The sequence below is a fragment of the Saccopteryx leptura genome, chromosome 4 (assembly GCF_036850995.1).
Source record: "Saccopteryx leptura isolate mSacLep1 chromosome 4, mSacLep1_pri_phased_curated, whole genome shotgun sequence".
NCBI classification, from domain to species: Eukaryota; Metazoa; Chordata; class Mammalia; order Chiroptera; family Emballonuridae; genus Saccopteryx; species Saccopteryx leptura.
This window is the reverse complement of record NC_089506.1, coordinates 70,208,085-70,231,851: the sequence shown is the minus strand read 5'-3', so window position 1 is coordinate 70,231,851 and position 23,767 is coordinate 70,208,085. Positions and strand designations below refer to the sequence as shown.

At 33.0% G+C, this 23,767-nt stretch overlaps 1 protein-coding gene and 1 non-coding gene across 14 annotated transcripts in view; one reads left to right on the top strand and one right to left on the bottom strand.

Annotated features, from left to right (window-relative positions):
* Positions 1-4,806: 4,806 nt before the first annotated feature.
* RBM26 (RNA binding motif protein 26) overlaps positions 4,807-23,767 on the bottom strand; it is a 108,990-nt gene continuing 90,029 nt past the window's right edge. For 10 of the 13 annotated variants that reach the window (XM_066380697.1, XM_066380707.1, XM_066380700.1 and 7 more), the window contains 4 exons: positions 14,956-15,069; positions 12,206-13,349; positions 11,543-11,601; positions 4,807-7,880 (listed from right to left, as the gene is read on the bottom strand). In XM_066380697.1, coding sequence (XP_066236794.1) covers positions 13,260-13,349; positions 14,956-15,069 — 204 coding nt within the window. In that variant the 3' untranslated portion in view covers positions 4,807-7,880; positions 11,543-11,601; positions 12,206-13,259. The remainder of the gene's footprint in view (positions 7,881-11,542; positions 11,602-12,205; positions 13,350-14,955; positions 15,070-23,767) is intronic. The other 3 variants (XM_066380698.1, XM_066380699.1, XM_066380706.1) reach the window with 3 other exon arrangements.
* LOC136404640 (U6 spliceosomal RNA) lies at positions 16,527-16,634 on the top strand. The gene has a single exon (XR_010751360.1). It is a non-coding gene; the product is annotated as a U6 spliceosomal RNA (small nuclear RNA).

Here is a 23,767-nt window from a genome sequence, read left to right as displayed (position 1 = left end):
TTGCACTTTACCAAAAATCAGTTGAGCATATTGTGTGGGTCTATTCCTGAGGTCTGCATTCTGTTCCATTGATCTGTGTCTATCCCTCTTAAGAGCCATCCCTTCAAATTTTTACTACTGTAGCTATAAAATGTCTTGAAATTCAATAGACTGATTTTTATTTCAGCAAGGAAGGAGACAAAAACATTGAGCGGTTCCTGTATGTGCCCTAACTGGGAATTGAACTGGCAACCTCTGTACTTCAGGGCAATGAAATTGAGCTATTCAGCCTGGGAAGACGTGAGATTTTTCTCACGTCTTCTTTTCCAAAACCATTTGCTCTTGCCTTCCTATATTTTTTTAAGATAATTTGGTCTATTTACAAAGTCTGTGATTTTGATTCATATAGTATGTTGGGTTTTCCAGACCATGAATGTCTATTTAATTTCCTTTATTAGCAACTTTGCAGCTTACAGTATCTAAATCCTTTACATTGTTAGATTTACCTTTGAGTAATGCATTTTTTCCATCAGTGGTTGTAATTGGCCTTGTATTTTTGTTCTCAAGTGTTCAATGCTAGTATATAGAAATATGTTTTTGTTTCTGGTTTCTGGTAAGCCATTGCTGGAAATGCACACAGGAGGGCCTAAGTGTTCACATTTGGAAAATTCCCAAGTCCAACTGGGCAAGAGAAGTCACAAGTAGTTTCCTAAGTATAACAGGGCAAGCATCCTAAACAATGAACCTACACATTAGGTCTGAATGATGTGGCTTATGACTTGGTGATAATATCAATTGTGCCGAAGTGCTGTTGTGGCAGGTGAGTGTTCTTCTGCAGGAAGTCCCTTGGAACTCAGTTGCTGTCATCATCCATACCTTGCATTTCTATGAAATTTTCATGCCTTTTGATGCTTAATAAAGCTTATCAGTTGAGGGGGGAAAAACATCGCTTCCAGGCTTCTTTCAATCAAAACTCACAAATGCAGGACTAAATCTCGAGTCCACTTTCTCTTTCCAGTTTAGCCATCTTAATGGCTCTATTCTTTTGTAAGCATTCCCATTTGGAGTCTCACCCTTTTCACTAGGGTGAGACTAGTGAAAAGGACTAGGACTAGAGATCCTAACAAAATTTAAAAATCCTACTCCTTTATTTTAACCAAACAATAGTTACGATGTTACATTTTAACATACATAGTTTTCATTTATGTAGTATTTCAAGTATGACATCTGTGAGGGTTATCAGGACTAATAATCAGATCAGTATTCAAGTATTTTTGTCGTTATCTTTTTTTAAATTTAAATTCTTACCTCATTCATCAGACGTGGCAGTTGCTAAGTGCCAGAGAGCTTCCTTTTTATCACTTTAATTTTCTAACTGTGAATATTGACTTAGGAAATAAAATGCAAATTGGCATATTATCAACCAGACTATTTATTACAAAAATACTGCATTAAGTTTAGTACAAATGACAGCTATCCATTTCTAACTCCAAAATTGCAAACATCCGTAACTTATACACTTTTTCTAACACTGACTTCTAATTAAAAAGAATACAAGATGTCTATGGTCTTGTCACAAATACTCCTTTTCTAAAAAAAATTGGCAGGTAATGCTGCTGTAAAATTTTTACTTAAATGAGATCTTTGGGATAAATAACTTTGATGTCTCAAGAATGTCAGACTTTAGGCCCTGTCCAGTTGGCTCAATGGTAGAGTGTCAACTGATGTGTGGAACTCCTGGGTTCCATCCTTGGACAGGGCATACAGGAGAAGCGCCCATCTGCTTCTCCACCCTTCCCTCTTTCTCTCTCTCTTCCCCTCCCACAACCAAGGCTCCATTGGAGCAAAGTTGGCCTGGGTGCTGAGGATGGCTTCCTGGCCTCTGCCTCAGGCACTTGTATGGCTTTGGTTGCAACGGAGCAATGCCCCAGAGGGGCAGAGCATCGCCCCCTAGTGGGCATGCCGGATGGATCCCAGTTGGGCGCGTGTGGGAGTCTGTCTCTCTGCCTCCCTGCTTCTAACTTCAGAAAAAAAAAAAAAAAAAAAAAGCCAGATTTTAGGCTTACTTTTCTCATATGTAATCTGTACTCTTAGCATTCTTGAAATTAAAAGTAGAAAGTTGATCTTTCATTAACTCCACATCCTAAATTCAAAACCTTCAAGAGTGCTATATTTCAATCAGAATCAAAATCTTCAAATCACTGAACACAATGTATTCTTGCATATTTCAAACTTATAAAAGTGAATCAAAGGTAATTTAAGAAAACTGCCATAATACTGCAAGCCTTCAAATACTATAATTAATGCAACACAATATTGTATATAAGTATTTAATAAAACATTACCATTACATGGACAGCTCAAAAAATGTTATTCTTCCCAATAAAATTATCTTTTAAAAAATGAATTCTGTATGACATAGAAAGGAAATACATGGAACTCACTCCATTTCTATTCTTCTTTCATAATCTTCATGCTTTACTACTTTCAGTAATAAATGTTCATAAAATTCATGCAGAAAATACATTTTGCTGAATAAAAGCATGGAAAGTTGAGATAAAAAATATGGTTTGTTGTTGCTATACATTATGACACCTGTGTATTCTACTAGTGGATAAGGTTATTAAGATATGGAAATTATTACCATCCTGATTCTGCCACTTTTATAAAGGTATAGATTATCTGCCTTATCTTTCAATAGAGACTAGTTATGAGATTACTATAGTTCCTGAAAATTTATAAATTTCCATAAAAGTTATAAAAATCTGTAATTCCAAGAAAAAAGTTTGCTATAGCACACAAAATCCTGGCAACTACATATTGTGGCAAATATCAAATGTCACTATTGCATTAGTACTACCATATTAGGTATAATTTGGTTCTTGTTACAATATGAATATAGAACCCAGTAAGTTTTAACACATGTGCAGAGAACCGAGAACTGAATTTATGTTGTTCTTCAAAGCCAAGTTAACAAAGTATCTAGGTGTTTATATTTACCTGCTTTGTAAAAGATAAAATTCATTATCACAGGTTTTAAAAACACATGTACTTTGACACAGCAGTTCTGAGAATATATCTTTAAAGAATAAAAAATGGGCCTGACCTGTGGTGGCGCAGTGGATAAAGCGTCAACCTGGAAATGCTGAGGTCGCCGATTCGAAACCCTGGGCTTGCCTGGTCAAGGCACATATGGGAGTTGATGCTTCCAGCTCCTCCCCCCCTTCTCTCTCTCTGTCTCTCCTCTCTCTCTGTCTGTCCCTCTCCTCTCTAAAAATGAATAAATAAAAAATTAAAAAAAAAAAGAATAAAAAATGTTCAGGGATACACCACCATTTATATTAAATTTTTTAAATGGCCCTAAGTGCCCAAAATGAAAAATTGATTCAATACATTATTCATTTATAAATAGAAGAACTTTGAAAAGTGTTATTACAAATGAAAAAGACTACAATAGTATGTTATATAATCTCACTTTAAAATATCTAGTGATCAGATGATAGACTTTCTATCATTCTTTGTCATTCTGAATTTCTAACTTTTCTACAAAACATATATGTGACTTTGTAAAAGATTTGAAAAGACCAAATTCTTTCATATTTTACACAAATATTCTTCAGGTTAAGTGAAAACAACATGCTCAATCTGCAAATATTCCACAGGGGCTGGCAATATGTATGTAAAATACACAATTCTTTTAAATAATTTTATCAAGGATGTCATCATTAACCGCAGTCCTCTACACTATTTCAAACTAAAGTCCTCTACCATTTCACAACCAGATCTAACTAGACTTTTATCAAGACTTATGTGCTTGGAGATTTTTTTCTCATAGAAGCACTGTCACCAGTAGAAAACAGACTATTACCAAGCTTATTTAACCCCAATTATAAGTGAAGGTATAGCTGCAATGAAAAAAGTTTATCATTTGATAAAATAAAATATGAAATGAATATGTTGAATGTTAGAAAAGCAGATTAAATCAGAAGAAATGTTCAAAGGAAAACTGCAAATTATGAATGGATGTTCTAAAAACTTTCAATAGTTGAAAGTACAAGCACTTTGTCAAATTTCATTTTAGAATCTATGGTAGTCCTTTGACATAACAGTATTTTTATACTTATCACTGATAAGGAGAAACTTTTGGTCCCCAAATAATGAAGAAAATTTCTGGCAGTAAAGACGCAGGAATTAGGTAGAATAGGGGTATGGAAGATTTGTAAACATGTGAGACAAGGAGTGTTATTAGACCAATACACATTGGTACCAAAGGTGACTTAGAACAATTTAAAGTAAAATGGAGGACAAAGAGGAAAAGAGGCAATGGGAAGCCATTTCTTTTTTCTTTTTTTTTTGTATTTTTCCGAAGTTAGAAGGGGGAAGGCAGTTGACAGACTCCAGCATGTGCCGGACCAGGATTCACCCGGCATGCCCATCTGGGGTGTTGCTCCATTGCAATCAAGCCATTGTAGCTCCTGAGGCGGAGGCCATGGAGCTGTCCTTAGCGCCGGGGACAACTTTGCTCCAATAGAGCCTTAGCTGTGGGAGGGAAAGAAAGTAGAGGGGGAAAGGTGGAGCTTCTCCTGTGTGCCCTGACCGGGAATCGAACCCAGGACTTCCACACACCAGGCCTACGCTCTACCGCTGAGCCAACCAGCCAGGGCTGAAGCCATTTTTTTAGATAAATATTTTCAGAATTCTCAATTGTGCAATGCTTGAGGGCTACTAATTTTTCTTTTATTCGATGCAAGATGCAGGACAATTTTAAAAAGTTAACAACTGCTTTTAAGTAAGACTATTTTATTAAAAAAATTTTCAAAATATAAAAATAATAAACATTATGGATATTTAACAAAACATAATTCAACTATAAATAAAAATGTTGACAACCCCACATGAACATGTAATACTATAAACATTCTAAGCATACAAGAGTCATTTTCTAGTTCAAGTTTTACCTTTTTCAGTTCAAGTTTTATTATTTTTAAAAATAAACAAAAAAAGCTGCTACAGCTTAACCAATTACTTTTGCTCCACTCAAGAGCAGGGAATTTTTCCCCATGCCAACACACATTCGTGAAATGGATACTTATGGGCACAGGTATTTAAAAATGGAACAATCCAGTCTCCAGACAAGAAAAGACTCCTTTGGTGTTTTAAGGTTCAACAATCCACAGAAATTGAGTTAAATTAAACCACTTATTAAAGGAAATCTTGTGCCAGACAACACGTTCTATCACACCCAAGACAGGTTCAGGATTCTGAGAATAAAAAATAAACATCTATGAATGCTTTGCTGATACTTAAAAATTGTATCTTAAGAACATTCACTAAGGTGCTGGAATGAAGTCTTCTAGATGTAAAAACAATCTACATATTAACACAAAACTTGTACAATGTAAATAATACATCTCTTTCCAACTCATCAAATGTTTTATAAATATTTAAGAGTTACCTTGCCTCCTGTTGAGTAAAAGACAAATGGGAATTTAAAGCAGAACAGAATTACACCATATTTTAGGACTAGAAAAGTTTTCCATTTGAAATGTAGGAAAACTGAGCATGCTGAATGTATTTTTAAACTCTAGTCAGATTAATAATGTTCCTCTTATCAGAAGAGCCAACAACAAACTGAAGAAACTGTTTTCTTTTCGGAAAACAGGGCACAAATAAGTATGATGTCATTCTGCTTATCTTTAAATTATGGGGTGTTTCTAATGGGCTGGGCTCTTCACTCACAACAGACCACTGGTGTAATTTCGCTGATAAAGACGACACACTCACTGATTAAAGCCTAGCAAGGTATAAATTACAGGTTAAAAAATGATATTGAAAGGTTTTATAGCACCAATGACTTTTTCCTAAGACACTTTGGGGCTGCATCACTTTAAGGTATTATTTATCTTGTAAACAAGACTAAAATATTCAATTGATCTGTATTTTGAGCATAAATATTTATAAACTCTATTTTTAAAAAACAAATATAGCATGACTAGAATAGCGAATAGTGTAAAATCCAAATATATCGAAAAATATAAAGATATATAAAAGGCTTCCATAATGCAACCATGCAGAGGTAAACCAATTACACAAAAGTGATTCTGTACAGTTATCTACACATAGCTCCATGAGAATCCTATTCAGGAAAATGAAATAATAAAAATCCTTATCTTTAATTAATCATCACATGGGAATTTAACAATGTAACTGACCTACTGAATCTCGTAGCAATTTCAAAAAAGCGGAATGATCTTAATGAGAATCAAATCACCTCGACTCTGATTTCAAATGGCATGTTCAATTTTGTTTTGTTTTATTTTGTTTTTAATTTTAAGGCTAGGGGAAAACAGGAAGATGACAAAAGTGAGGGTGACAGTATGTGGTCCACATCCATTAACCATCTAAAATTGTTAACAGCAAATACAGACTCTCAGACAAGTTCTTTGGGTTTCTAACTTAGCATGTAATCCACTATTAGATGGGCAGAGAATTTTTCCTCGAAAAAACACTGAATCTGGGAAAATATTTACAAACTCCCTGCAGTTATATGCTAGTTTGCAAATATAAATTAAAACATCTAATTCTAAAAAGGCCTTGTACACTAAGAAGTCATAATTATGTTAGAACACCTTCCAAAGTCTGCACTTTTCCTCCAAACCAAGCCTAATATTAACCATGCTGTCTCCAATTAACGTGGATCAAAATAGATCATTTACATTATGAGTGATGTGTTCATTCTTTTTATTTTTCATGAAGACAAATGCAATGCATACTCAAGAGAAGTGTTTACAGAAGTCAACTTTGCACGCAAAAAAAAAAAAAAGTGAATATAATGGACAAGGGTGAAGAGATTCAAGTTAATTTGGATTTTTTCTAATTAACAGTTCTAATTAACCAAGTATAACTTTCAACTTTCTCAAATGCCTCATGAGAATCTGAAGAGCCAAAAATGGATTTTCTGAAAACTTTAATAGTGCCCATTATAAAAATGATATTTTTGGTAAATACCTAGAATTAAATTTAATCTCTCTATATAAATAATTCTAGGCCATATTGCTTAATAAATAATTTGGGCATATACCTTTTAACACAAGGAAACTATAGTAATCTTTAACAATGTTAGACACAAAACACTATTACCCCTTGCTTTTAAGACTATCTTTAATGTTTTAACTGTGAGAAAAATATGGAAAAACTGTGTAAATTAGACATTTAATAGATATTTTTCATTACTTGTAACTTCACAGGTAATCCTGTAATACATCAAAAGAAAAATATTCTCCTTGTTGGTTTTAAAGAGCTAAGAACTAAGAACTAAAAAAAAAAAAAAAATTCAAGTAAGTCGTCTTGGGAACAACTTTGATAAGTGTATTTAGAATAGAGTGTAAAAAAGTATTTTAACATCTGTTCAAAATTATTTTAAATGACTATTCTAAACTCGGAAATGCATCCTTTAAAAAACCCAGAAAACTTAAAATTAAATGCTTGCTTAACTTTTTAACCATTTTCTTCATTCTTAATTGTGTTAACTGTATCATGGCTTTATAGATTTCCTAGAAACAATTCTCAATTTGGCTGAGACTGAACTTATGTCATATTAGGAAACTAAGAGGTCTTTTGACTTCTTATGGTGTATAAAAAATAAATGGCTATAAAGGGGAGAAAACATTTAAGAATAAGGTCAGACAAATCACATTACTCAGATATATAATATACTTCTGGACTCAGATGTACCTTTAGAGAACTGTAAAGATAAAATGCTAATTATAGTACATGTAAACATCTACTCAAATTGATCAAGGGCAAACATAAAGTGACATTATAACAGTCGTCTCCAGACAGGAACAGGTCTTGCTGCTGTGGTCACAAAGCTAAATTCAGGCAATGATGATCTCTCTCTGCTGAAAAAAGAGAAGACTATTAAAAAAACCTTTGCAAACAGTATATAAATCTAAAAATTGAATCACACCATAAAATGATCTCCAGTCTTTCTAAACATCAAGATAAAATCTATTTGAAAAAGGAGCAAAATCAAAGTAGACAAATTTCAAAAAAGATCAGTTTTGGCTTAAAATAATTTTAATGAAACCTCTTGGCATCATGCTTCCTTAAAACATTAGGCTGCAAAGATCACAGCTCTACAAAGTGACTATGATCTAAATAAATATGTTGGTTAGGAAATGTAACTGAACAGATAGCAAATTTTTACAGAAGTGTGGGCGGGTAAAGTAATTTGAAAAAATTGGAAGTAAATTCCAAGATATTATATATAAAAATAAAAGCAGAAACAGTTAAGTTTCCCAAGGATTTCAAAGTAATTACAAGGTATATCAAATTTCCTTAACTTCATGATAAATCATTTCATTCTTTAGTCACATTATGACATAAAATTCTATACTAAGCACAATGATTAACAACAAAAATAAATAAAAAGGAACACATCAAAATAAGATGGTGCTTGGTATTCAAAGGGAGACTAATTTTGGATGACAGGACATGAGTGTATCCACTCATGAAGAAACAAGAAAGGAGAAATTAGAAAAGAGCACATATAACAAAGTGATGTCAAAAAAGTAAAATAAAAAATTTCATTACACTAAGTAATGAATGAGCAACAGAATACCTGTAAACTGCAAAAAAAAAAATTACCAAATGAGAAAATTTTCAACTGAACAATGTTTTCATTAAATATTATTCAGTATGGCATTCATGTTCACCAAGATTTTTTTCTTAGAACTTTAAGTAGCTAGTTTGGAAGATTATCTGCTGTTACCTGATAGTTATATAATAATCAAAGAGAGAAAAAACTACTCTTCTCTAAAAGCCTGTCTACATACCTTAAAACAACTAGCTAGCACAAGAAGTTAACAAGAACAAGGTTGTTCCTGATGTCTGGGACAAGAAATTCCTTTCTGCTTTACAAATATTATTCACTCATGATTTAATACAAGATTGAATTTTCACTTTTAATTTATAGGGCTTTAGAAGAATAAGAATATCCATAAGACAAAGACCAAAAAGTGAACTAAATTAACCAGAATTTCATGCAGGATATATTTTTGTTTAAAAAGGCTACAAGACTTTTGTAAGAGAAAAAAAATAGCTTACAAATATTTATATAAATTCTAAAAGATGTAAAAATTATTTTCTATAATTAGTTCACATGAATAAAGGGAAAAAAAAGAAAACACAGATGATAAAGTTTGTATAACATTGTAAAATAGCCGTTTATATTTTAACATACCAAACAAGCAACAGTTTGCTTTTTTCTGTAACCCTTAGAGCCAATGATTAGTGTTCCAAGTAAGACTGGAAATACAATCTTCATAAACAGTTGTAATAACAGGAAATCTCCTTCAATTAAGCTCAGCCATACCTTCTACAGATAATCAGCTAAAACAGTAAAGTCTTGTCTTCACAGTAAACTACTACTAGTTGATACATTTGATCATATTACATTAAAACAAGTACTGTGGAATACTCTTCCATTCCTGCAACAGTGACTTCATTAAGTGCTTGGGCATTGGTTAAATACTAAAATTAATTTTAAAAATAGTAAAATTATCTAACATTTAAAACAACACTGCTTAGGTAGAGACATAAAATATTGAAATATGTAAAATGACAATTCAACCATCCCTTGAGGTAATCCTAATCAATCTTTTAACCAATAATAATTTCCCTCCACTTTTTTTCCGTAAGAAGTAGCTACTACCTACATTGTTCTTAATCCTTTTTCCATTCCTAACTGGCCCAAATCTATATAATAGAGCAAAAACTTGTTATGAGAACTGTAATTAAAAATGTGTTTCAAGTTTTAGGCAGCATGTTGTAATACGAAAGAGTTTTAAACTTTGAGTTCAGAAGGGAATGGAAAAGTTATAAGTAAAAAGAAAATGAGCTAGTGAATACAGAAGTTAATCTATACTTCATAGGCTGAATTGAAATGTGTGTCGGCAAAGGCAACCATTTGAGAACGTTATATACAAAACTGTACTAAGAAACACAATAGGAATTATCATAACCAAATTGAAATTATTTCAATTGATAAGATAGAAACAATAGCAGCAACAGGTATAAATAAATAAAATTGTTTTAAACACTAATAAACACCTGTGAAAGGGAAGCTATAATGGGAAAGGGGCCTTACAGACCATCTAGTCCAACCACTTTCACTTTACAGACAAGGAAACAGTCCTGGATAAGTTGAGACTTAAGTAAGGCCAAAGTTACAGAGCTGGGACCAAAAGTTAAATCTCTTAACCCTTGTCCAGTTCTCTAAACTAGGTCATGTTCAGATTTAAAAAATTAGTGGGATGGACTGGATTGGTGGTTACTGCCATTTCTATTCTTACATACTGATATAACCCAAAAGGTTATTTTACTCCTGAAACCGACTAAAATATTTCTCTAAAATATTAATGGATTACTAATTGTTATGGAAATCCACTAAGATTGCATGTGTATTCTTCCATCAGCATTTGTAACCCCAGTGGTGCAATACTTAACTGCAGCAATTGTTTCACAAAATGGTCCCAAAGACTAAGAGGACCTTAGAGAGAGGTATTTTTGAAAAATTGATAAGAATTAACAAGGGAGGTAAATCGTCACTCCATTATTGGAGATTTAAATGTACATTCATTCATTAATTCATCCAACAAACATCTAGTGCCCACTATGAGCTAGGCCTTGACCATCACTAGAGATAAAAAGATGAATAAGACATGGTCCCCCTTCCTAGAGGAGTTTGTAATCTAGTGGGGAAGACAGACGTATAAACCAGATAAATTATATTACAACATAAGTAACTTGAAACAGAGATATGAACAAAGTGCTGTATTAAAATGGAGGGTAAAGGTATGAACTGGCTAGTGACTAGGAAGTCTACTAATACTGTGCAAGAACTACATTTATTGCACACATAATCTCATGCTCAATCGCTAATTAGAAAGGAGGTACAACGTAGAGTTTTAAAAAGATAGCTGGCACTGAAACCAGAATGTGTGCATTGAAACCTAGTCCTTCCATGACTAGCTGTGACTTTAGACAAGTCACTTCATCTCTAATTAGTCCAAGTTTACTTGTCAGTAAAATGGTAACTAACAACTACTTTAAAGGTATATCCAAATTTTTAAATGAGAACAGATGGAAGTATATCAGAGTACTAGTATTTATAAACATATTCATTTAAAAAATTAAATAGCAATGAAAACCTAATATTCATAATTAAAATAATATTGTTAATAAAATATAATTGTGAACCTAATGTTGCTAGTATTTAATCTCCATACTACAGGACCAAACTAAAATATAATTGGCTTCTGATTCATTCACAGCAAAATGGCTTAAAATATTTTAATTTTAGGTTACTAGAGAATGTAAAACCAGGAAAAGTAATTACCTATTTGTGAATTTAATTAAATAATAGGTAATTTCGGTTACATTACAAGGGAATTTTATAGTAATTTTTAAAATAGGCTAAAATTTACTAATCAAATTATAAAGCCAAAAATCAGCATGAGGATTTAACCAGCCTTTGAAAGATTTTCTTTCTTTATAATACCTGTTTGGTGTAAAGAGAAGAAACGTGAGCCTCTGCCAATTTGGCACCTTTCACGACTACTAAAAAGAAAAGAAAACAAACTTACCTAACAAATCAGAATAGCACATAGTCAACATACAAGAGACTACATAAAAATATATCATAGATCTAAGAAGTAGTTTCTGAATAAAGTCACTATTTTGACAACAGAAATCTGACTTTTAAATTTTAAATATAAACATATGCACCAGTTACAAGTCAAAGCATTCCTATGAGACAGTATCACCATCAAGAACATATATATAACTTTAACCCTAAGTATGGGGAATATCCATTAGTCACTCCACTGACAGAAGACTATATGCATGGTAGAATTAGTTTGTGATTGTGAGGACCATGGTAGCGAAAGAACTTGATGTTTTTAATGCGACTTTTAATATAATCACTATTATATCAAGAGGAGTAGAAACACTTGTAGCCAAAATTAATTTAAAAATATAAATATATAATCTCCCACCCCCTCAATTCTACAAAGAATGTATTTATTTCCTGTATCAACTTTAAGTGATCATGTTCACTTGTGAGAGAAATCCACTTAAAAATCACAATATTGTTGCAAATGTCAAAGATTTTTTATACAAGTATAGGAAATGCACACTTAAAATATCAGACCGAAACACTTACCAAACAGTGTTTTCCTAAAGTAGTATCTATAGTACATTTCTTTATTCATACATCTTCAAACGGTCAAGTTTTCTTTCATACATCCAAAATGTAATGTGATGGTTTTCTTATTCACCAAATGTTAGCTCTACTTGAAGTCTGGTTCCAAACTAATCAGCCTGCTTTTAAATTTTAAGACATCTGTTGAAAATTTATAGGATCAAACCAAACTGAAGTGGTATCAATTTTAAACACTGGATTGTACATTATTTTAAAGGTACCAGCAACCATTATTATTAAGAATAAGTTAGTGATTATAGCTTCTTTTGTGATAACTGGGGGGAAGGGTAGATCACCATCAGGAATGGTCAATTTTAATTATCTTTTTTTTTTTTTTTGAATCAAAGAACATTGTTTTTTTTTTTTTGTCATTGCTTTTTTTTTTCTTTTCTTTTCTTAAGAGACCATTCCACTTTATTTTAAACATCTGAATGCATAAGGAGGGGATCATATGCAAAGCAGTCATACACCATTATCATTGAAACCCAATGGTAAAATACATACACAAGTCCAACAAAAGGCTAATACATAGTAAAGCCTAAGCATACTACTATGTAATATATATGAATACATACTTGGAGACTTTAGTTAAGAGTACTATGTTACCTATTCATTTTTGAAAACATTCATTAAGATTTTAAATGCAAATTCATTCCTTATTTGGAGTACAACAAAATCCTCTAAGTTATAACACATATTGGTCATAGTTTTCAGACCTATTCATTAAATTACAAAGAACCCAAAGAATTCCATAATGTTCAGTAGAAGTATGTAATAAAAACATTGCATGTTTCTAGTGTGATGTCTTTAGCAATTGTTTACTGAAATAAAATGCAAACATCAATCTTTCAAAATACAAGATCAGAATGTAGTTTTCTTCTCTTTTGTCTATTTGTGAAATCCATCTTCATAACATTTACCAAAAACTGTTTTTACAAATATGTAAAAGTACATTAGATAATACTAATGAAACACAGGTAGAGTTCTAGCATATCCAGATCAATGATCGGTCAAATCATCTTCTCCAAGAACGAGATTCATTGTCCTCTTCTTCTTCATCATCATCTTGAAGTAATGAGTCATCCACCATAGACTCTTCCTGAAACTTTAGGTTAAAATGTATTTAGGAATTTACCCAAAAGAAAAAAAAAAAGAAAGAAAAAAGGTAACACTTTTAAACACTGATTTCTCTAAACAGAGTTGAATACAAAAGGTATTTCTATAGCTAGAACATTCAGAAAACAAAGAAGAGTAACCTTTATCTATTCATTGGTTTCTCTATAGTATCTATTCTATTGTTTGCATCCAACAGGCACTAAAGAATTATCAAAGTAAGCCTTTGTACATGCCGTTTCTCCTGTCTCTCTACCAAATGACGCTATTGTCTATACCTACTAAACATTCCTTAATATCTCTTTTCTTAAAGAAAGCACTAGTAAGACTTCTCTGACTTACCCTGTCTAATGCTGGACACTAAATCAACCAATAAGTTGTATAAAAGTCTATTCAGATTTTCTACTGTACGTAAACAAACATTTGCTTTATAGCATTCCTTTCTTTTCTCCATTCTTTTCATTAAAGCTTCTCAGACTGCTTTTCAAACTTTTCAAAATACCTAATACCAGGAGCTCTCCTCTCCTGCTTTTCTCCCCATTCAATTCAAACTCATGGAAGGACAAAGGTATAATCTAAAATATAAAATGACAAATCATGTATATGAGTTTCAAAATATACAATTTATTCTTGCATTTGACTATGGATATGTGTAACAGCCTTGAATGTTCTTCAAACAAATGAAGTGACACTGAAAATCTAACAAAGGTAATATGGATTCATTTAGTGTCCCTACCTTACCTTTATTTTTTAACTTCAACTTTTTCCTACAGCTCATTTCATAATTAAACAAAACAGAATTGCTTATTTTTAAAAGTTGTTCAAAAGGTTCACTGTTTTTTATGCTCACACATCTCTGTCCAAAGACTAACTGCTGTTACCCAAGAAAACTGTAATCTTCCACAGCTGTTCCTGTGCTCAAATATGCTTCTCAACTATATTTCCCATCCCAATGCTTGGTTATAAAAAGCTTTATAGCACTTACAGTTCAGCTACACTGTTACCAACTCCTTCAAGATTCTTTTGGACAGAAATAATCGCTACTTGGTTTGGATTCAGACAGCATGTTGTTCAAATCTTTATTCAGCATATCAGTCTATCTTTTATTATAATTAGTTTTTTCTGAGTCTGTCACCACCACTCCCTTTCCAGATTATGAGCTCCTTGATGATAGGGACCGTGTCTTATTCATTTTTAAGCCTATCACAGTATCTACCATATAGCAGCATTCATTCTAATAAACTAAAACAACATGAATTAAAATAAGATACCTAAAATGTTAATAAACAATTAAGAATACATACTCTAAAACTTGAAATATTATGAGATTTCCTGTGGATAAAAATCTAATGAATAATTATTGTCTTTTAAGAATAAAAAAACTGAGTATATATATATAATTTTCATATATTCTTTTTGGATTAGCCATCTACAAAATTAATCCAGAAAATTTAAAGTTGTCTGCATTTATCTGACATCCCCTGCCTGAAATACAGCTCAGGAATAAAAGTTTTATGTTAAAATCACAGCCACAAAATTGTTTTATATAAAAATGTAAGCATTTAAGGGCAAATCCAAGTGAATAAGAAAAAACATACTTCCTCTTCATCAGGTTCAACTTCTTCTGTTTCAACAGCTGAAATACTAGTTATTGGTTTATTCCACGCCAGTTTTAGATCCTGCCCTTTGAAACGAGCTCCATGAACTGCAGCCTAAAATAATCAGAACATTGGAATATAGAACATTAATAATTTCTGAAGAAAAAAATAAAATTTTATAGCACCGCATTCTTAAATTAAATTAGCTAAACACTGAAGACAACTGTCTATTAATTTGCTTTGTAGTTATTTACTTCTTCTCCATTTACTATTTATTATAATTTACTTTTTATGGGCATTTCTAAAATCAGCCTAGTGATTTAAAATTCCTTCAGAAAGAAAACAAGAACAATTTCTCATAATTGAGTAAAGCTAATTCATAATTCACTACCTGCCAATATTTGATTAGAAGAACTATGTCTACATATTCACAATACAATGGTAATTGCCATTCAAGGCAACAAAGTACTTCAAGATCTTGAATCAAAATCTAAATTAGAATCAACAGGCTAAATTTATTCCACTGCATTATAATTCTATTAATTTACACATGGCATATATAGTAATTATAAATTGGACTTTTAACAAAATTAGAATAATTTTGCATATATAAAGTAGCAAATTATTTTAGTTAATTACATAATCACAAATTCTTTGATCACTATTATAAAATATAAGTATCTCAATGAAAAAAGAAAAGTCAAACTTTTCTATTACAAACTACTTTCTACAAAGCTTTCAGAAATGCATATAAAACTTAAACTTAGTAAATAGTGAAGCCTAAGTACCTGCTACATAAAGTGGCTGCTTTGGAAATAGTGCATTCAAATTAAAGTAACATGAACTAACATAAATCAGTGTAAGCAACATACCGAAATAGCTCATAGTCACAAAAGATTTATAGCACAATCTCGAAGTACAGCATAATGTGAAATGTAGAAACAATTACATGTTCAATGACATCTGACCATGAGTTGTGTGATATTAAAGTCCCTAGGTATAAATTTTAAATCTGCACATATAAATTTATGATAAATTTAAAAGATTCCATGCCTATTAAAATGCAGCTCAGGAGTTTTTAGTCCATAGCCTCCTCACTATGTCATATAACTAAAAAATTTTAAAGTACTTATATATGAGATGTAAGTTCAGAAACAACTTGTAATTTTTGAAGCTGTAACTATTACATAAAAATATATTACAATAAAGAATTCCAATTGTCTACTCATAAAACTCATCTTTTTATCCAGCTAAAAAGGCCATAAAATGGTGATGACATTTTCTACAAGTTCTTGGCAAAAGCTTCTGGTGACCTAATTTTGTAAATCTGTATGTTCAGCATATGCTTCCTCAAATTTATAAGGTAAGTCTACAAATCTCTAAAGTTTTATTTTTAAAAGTATTTGCAGGATGATTTTCAAAGCAAGGTATATTTAGCTTTTTATTAACTGTTTAATTAGAAACGACTATTTGGCTGTGTAAATACTTTAAATAACTGAATTCTTGCATTTTGAAGACAAATTTACTTCAGGTAACCTGTAAAATAACGTCATTCAAGTTTAAAAAGTTCCGTGCTTGCCTCAGCAGAACATATGCTAGCATGGGGACGGTACAGAGAAGATTAGCATGGCCCTTGCACAAGGCGGACATGCAAAATCTGTGAAACATTCTAAATTTTAAAAAAGAAAAAAACTTTTCTGCAACCAACCCATTTTATATTTTAAAAAGTTCAAAAATGGCAAGTAACATAATGAAAGAAAATCATAACCCAAACTACCCCACCATTAAGAGTAATCAATATTCTATGAAGAGTTTGAAAAAAAGTCCTACATATAGTAGATACTAAAAGGGTCTGCATACAAATATATGCATGATATGTTTATGGGGACATACTTTACAGGTTTTACAAGTTCCTTCTTATATTATTAACCCAGGTTTTTCATAGACCCTTTCCATATCCATTCCAACAGATTTGTTACTTTTCTTCAACGGCTATATGTATATATACACATTTATCATATTTAAGCCAATATCATTTTTTTCTTTTTTTTGAGACAAAGAGAGAGAAAGAGGAATGAAGAGAGAGAGGAAGGGAAAGAAAGTGAGAAGCATCAAAACTTGTAGTTATTTCACCTTAGTTGTGCACTGACTGCTTCTCCTATGTGCCTTTACTGGGATCAAAACAGGCTCAAGCTGGCCTGACCTGTGGTGGCACAGTGGGATAAAGCGTCGACCTGGAACGCTGAGGTCACCTGTTTGATACCCTGGGCTTGCCTGGTCAAGGCACATATGGGAGTTGATGCTTCCTGCTCCTCCCCTTTCTCTCTCTCTCTCTCTCCCCTCTCTGAAAATTGAATAAATAAAATCTTAAAAAAAAACAGGCTCAAGCTGAGTAAGCGACCCCTTGCTCAAGCCAGCAATCTTTGGGCTCAAGCCAGCGACCTTGGGATCAGACCAATTTCTTGAATAGAGTTTTATCATGTTTATTTGGCAAAATATCTTTCCTCAACTGGATACTGATTTTGTTCTTGATACATATTTTTATTGAAGGAGGAGGTGTTGACGCTATGTTAACTCCACAGAAGTTATAAATTTTCATGTACTAAAATTTATTAACATTTATCTTTATGGCTTCCAGATACTGTGCCTTAAAAACCCCTCTCCACACTAGGATTATTTTCAGAAATCCCTTGTGGTTTTACTACTCTGAGGTAGTTTAAAAAAGCCTTTTATCCAACTTGAATTTAGTTTGATATAAAGACATATGTCTTTTTTCAAACAGTTATACAGTTGTCCCAACATCATTTACTGTATAATCTGTTTTATTCCCTGATTTAAATAAATCATCTCCTTTGTAATCTGCTAAAATCCTTATATTTACTTAGATATATTACCGGGCTCTATTTTGTTCTATTATTACACTCTATTCCATACCATTACTATATTGCTTATTTCATAATGAATTTAGTATCATTCATCATCCTTTGTAGAATATTCTTATTCTCACATGGTTTTGTCTTTATGACCTTTGTAATCTTATGGCCAAGTCTCCTATTATACTGTCTTAATTACTGTCACTTATGAACCAAATCAATGCTTTTCATATAGTATACTGTAGGGAGTTGTTACAAAAGTTCTGCAAGCATTTCATTACAATGCACTTTAAAAATAAACTCTGTAACTATAAAATTTTAATCAAGAATCCTGTTTAAATGTATTCTATACAATGCCTATTTGGGCAAAGGTGATAGTAGCCATAAATGTGCAAGTGGGGCTAAATGTAAAAATACAAAAATTACTGCATGTGAACTATAATAAAAAATATACAAAATATAATACTGCATGTGAACTGTAAAAAAATAAGAAAAATGAGAGAAATAATCTTAGATGGAGATAAAATTAAATTTGCTTATCTCAATACAAATAAGAGTTGATAATGTAGATGAAAAACTACCAAATAAAAGACAGAAAATGAAAAAAAATGTAAACAACATTTCTGCAGAGAAAGTTTAAAAATAGATAAATGATCTGTCCTGACCAGGAGGTGGCCCAGTGGATAGAGCGTTGGCCTAGGACACAAAGGACCCAGGTTTGAAACCCCAAGGTCACTGGCTTGAGTGTGGTCTCATCCATCCTAAGTACAGGGTCACCAGCTTGAGCGTGGGATTATAGAAATGACCTCATGGTCACTGGCTTGAGCCCAAAGGTTGTGGGCTTGAAGCCCAAGCTTGCTGGCTTGAGTCCAAGGTTGCTGGCTAGAGCAAGGGGATCACTGGCTCGGCTAGACCATGGTCAAGGCACATTAAGAGAAAGCATTCAATAAACAACTAAGGTACTGAAACTATGAGTTGATGCTTCTCATCTCCCCCCCCCCTTCCCTATCTGCTCCTATCTCTCTCTTTCTCTAGAAAAATAAAAAAATAAAAACATGGTCTAACTTTAGTATATTCTAATACTTTCACAGATGAAGCCTATTAAACTTTTAAGAAAATATACCTCCATGCCACTTAAATGAACTCAGAGAATAAAGATGGAAACTTTCAATTACTCTTTACAAAGGCAGATAATATTGATACCTAATAAAAATGGTACCTTCCCCAAATCTACACAGCAATCTTATTTTTGAAAAATTGAATTAAAAGTAAAAATTAAAGTTACATTAGAAAAGACTTCAGTGATTTACCAAAGAAAAATATAATAAAATTTATATCGGAAGTCAATGGCTAGTTCAATATTAGGAAACAATAGACGAAAAAGAAAAAAAAAACCCTATCTTTCTAGCAATATACCAAAATCACAGTAAAATCTATTTCTGATCAAAAATTTAAAATCTCTTTAGTTTTTAATAAAACAAGAATTATTTGTACAATATTACATACTAAAAACAATACAAGTGACATCGTTCACCATTTCATGAGCAAAACAATGACATTTCAGACACTATTATTGTTATTTAACATTTCTTTAAAGATACTAATAAATAACAGAAAATAAGTGTATAAATGGTAAAGTTAAAGGTAAAATTACCATTATTTAGAAATATGAGTAGATAAATACTAAAAAACCAAGAGAGTAAAATTTAAAACTATCAAAGATAATTTGGTAAAATAACAGTTACATATTGAATAAGAACAGATGAATTGTTCTCTATATACAATCAGTAGAAAATAGAAAAAAAGATCTTATTTAAAACAGCAATAAATTGTCAAGCAGAAAACTAATAAAAATTTTGTATTATCTTTATAAAGAAGAGCTTTAAACGCTCTAAGAGGACAAAAAAGATTGAATACCATGAAATATGTACAATGATGTTCTAGGGAAAAATTTAGTATTATTAAGATGTTAATTATCCCCTAAATTATTCTACCTTTTTGAAACCAGATAAGCTTATTCTAAAGTTTATATAAAAAGTAAACATATAAAATCTTCCAGAAGATTCTGAAAATGTGTAGTAATTAAACATTAAAGAGAATCCAAACAATAGCCTTGGTAAACTATTTTAATATATTATAAACTTAGTAGCCACAGCAATTAGACAAGAAGAAATAAAAGGCACCCAAAATAGAAAAGAAGTAAAACTATCATTATTTGGTGATGATATGATACTGTACATAGAAAACCCTAAAGTCGCAGTCAAAAAACTACTGGACCTGATAAATGAATTCAGCAAGATGGCAGGATATAAAATTAATACTCAGAAATCAGAGGCATTTTTATATACCAACAATGAACTGTCTGAAAGAGAAATTAAGAAAACAATCCCCTTCACTACTGCAACAACAAAAATAAAGTACCTAGAAGTAAATTTAACCAAGGAGGTTAAAGACTTATACTTGGAAAATTATAAAACATTGATGAAATCAAGGGAGATACAAACAAGTAGAAGCACGTCCTGTGTTCATGGGTAGGAAGAATAAACATCATTAAAATGTCTATATTACCCAAAGCAATTTCTATAAATTCAATGCAATTCCTATTAAAATACCAATGATATACTTCAAAGATATAGAACAAATATTCCAAAAATTTATATGGAACCAAAAAAGAACACAAATAGCTTCAGCAATCTTGAAAAAGAAGAATAAAGTGGGTGGTATCACACTTTCTGATATCACATTATACTATAAGGCCATTATACTCAAAACAGCTTGGTACTGGTATAAAAACAGGTATGTAGATCAATGGAACAGAACAGAGAACCCAGAAATAAAACCACACCTTTAAGGACAACTGATATTTGACAAAGGAAGTAAGAGCATACAAGGGAGTAAAGACAGTCTCTTTAACAAATGGTGTTGGGAAAATTGGACAGCTACCTGGAAAAAATGAAACTAGACCACCAACCTACTCCATTCACGAAAATAAACTCAAAATGGATAAAAAACTTAAATGTAAATCGTGAAACTATAAGCATCTTGGAAGAAAACAGGCAGTAAGCTGTCCATCATCTTGCAGAGATATATATGCCGATTTATCTCCACAGGCAAGTGAAATAAAGAACAGGATGAACAAATGGGACTATATCAAGCTAAAGCTTTTGCACAGCTAAAGACAATATGAACAAAATAAAAAGACAAACCACACAATGGGAGAACATATTTGATAATACATCTGATAAGGGGTTAATAACCAAAATTTATAAAGAAATGTAAAACTCAACACCAGAAAGATAAACAATCCAATAAAAAAATTGGCAAAAGAGACCCTGGCCAGTTGGCTCAGCGGTAGAGCGTCGGCCTGGCGTGCCGGGGACCCAGGTTCGATTCCCGGCCAGGGCACACAGGAAAAGCGCCCATCTGCTTCTCCACCGCCCCCCTCCTTCCTCTCTGTCTCTCTCTTCCCCTCCCGCAGCCAAGGCTCCATTGGAGCAAAGATGGCCCGGGCGCTGGGGATGGCTCCTTGGCCTATGCCCCAGGTGCTAGAGTGGCTCTGGTCGCGGCACAGCGACCCCCCCGAGGGGCAGAGCATCGCCCCCTGGTGGGCAGAGCGTCGCCCCTGGTGGGCGTGCCGGGTGGATCCCGGTCGGGCGCATGCGGGAGTCTGTCTGACTGTCTCTTCCCGTTTCCAGCTTCAGAAAAATACAAAAAAAAAAAAAAAAAAAAATGGCAAAAGAAATGAATAGACACTTTTCCAAAGAGGACATACAGATAGCCAATAGACAGATGAACAAATGTTCAACATCACTAATCATTAGAGAAATGCAAATTAAAACCACAATGAGATACCACCTCACACCAGTCAGAATGGCACTCATTAACAAAACAACACATAGTAAGTGCTGGTGAGGATGTGGAGAAAAGGGAACCCTCCTGCACTGCTGGTGGGAATGCAGACTGGTGCAGCCACTGTGGAAAACCGTATGGAGATTCCTCAAAAAATTAAAAATGGAACTGCCTTTTGTCTCAGCTATCCCACTTTTAGGAATATATCCTAATACCAAATCACTGATTCAAAAGAAGAAATGCACCCCCATGTTTACTGCAGCATTGTTTACAATAGCCAAGATCTGGAAACAGCTCAAGTGTACGTCAGTGGAAGAGTGGATTAAAAAGCAGTGGTAAATATACAGAATGGAATACTACACAGCCGTGAAAAAGTAGGAAATCTTACATTTTGCAACAACATGGATGGAGCTGGAAACTACTATGCTAAGTGAAATAAGCCAGGCAGGGAAAGAAAAATATCATATGACCTCACTCATTTGAGGAATCTCATGAACAATGTGAACTGAGGAACAGAATAGAGGCAGAGGCGGGGTCAAAGGGACCAGAGGGAAAGCAGACAGAGGGAAGGTGGATGAGAGGACAGAATCAGAGAAGGGAAAGAGATTAGTGAAATTATATATACATAACACAGTGTTATAGAGAACAGGACAGTAAATCCTGTAGGGAAGGGGGAAGGCGATGAGGGGAGGAGGCAAAGGGGGGTGTCAAGGGGGACATGGGGAGGGGGAGAGATATATTTGGTGGGACACTTGAATCTATGTAAATAATAAATTAAAATCAATAAAAATTAAAAAAAAAAAAGCCTGACCAGTGGTGGCGCAGTGGATAGCGTGTCAAACTGGGATGTGGAGAACCCAGATTCGAGACCCCAAGGTCGCCAGCTTGAACGCGGGCTCATCTGGTTTGAGCAAAGCTCACCAGCTTGAGCCCAAGGTCACTGGCTCGAGCAAGGAGTCACTCGGTCTGCTGTAGCCCCATGGTCAAAGCACACAGGAGAAATCAATCAATGAACAACTAAGGAATCGCAACAAAGAATTGATGTTTCTCATCTCTCTCCCTGTCTGTCTGTCCCTCTGACTCTGTCTCTGCCACAAAAAAAAAAAAAAAAAGATTGAGAAAAAGTCTCTGACCTGGCCAGATAGCTAAACTGGTTCGAGCATCATCCCAAAGCACAGGGGTTACGCCAGTTCAATCCCTGGTCAGGACACATACAAGGAACAGACTGATGTTCCTGTCTGTCTCTCTGTCTCTCTCTCTCTCCCCTTCCTCTCTTACTAAAATCAATTTAAAATTTTTACAAAAATTAAAAAATAAAAGAGTGAGGGAAAGGTTTATGAGCCAAAAACTGGTAATAGAACATAATCCAAAACATGTTCAAATAAACATATTAGAAATTTTTACATACTAAGAAGAACTAGTTCTACTCAATGAAATCAAGCAGGCTATTTCACTCCTTACACCAAATAATTTCCATATGAATTTAAAATAAAAAGTAATTCTAAATATCTTAAAAAAAAAGAAAACTATACTGAAGTACTAGGAAAAATATCATTTCAGACTGGTGAAAGCCTTTTAACCTATAGAAGAAAACTAACTGAACAATCCACTATTATTACATGACAAAATATAACACAAACAAAATTCATAAAAATGTTTATAACTTATGAGTTAATTTCTAGTATTTAAAAAGCTCCCACATTCTGTTTAGAAAAAAAATCAATAGAATACACAGCACACCAAAATTATAGGCAAATGACATTAACAAAAGGAGAAATAGAAATAAACAGCATTTGAATGTGAAAACTGTTCATCTTCTATCATAAAAGTGAATTTAAAAAAAGTTGCTATTTTACAAAGATAAAACTGTTTGATACCTCACTGTGACTTATATACCCCTGGTAAAAGGATTAAGCAAAGAAAAAAAACCTCACAGATATAGGAAACACTATGGTGATTACAATGGTAAAGGAGGGGTAGGAGGAGTTAGCCGAGTTTAGGTAAAGGGGGGATATATGGTGACAGAGGGAGACTTGACTTGTGGTGGTGAACACATAAAACAATATACAAATACTATATGACAGAATTGT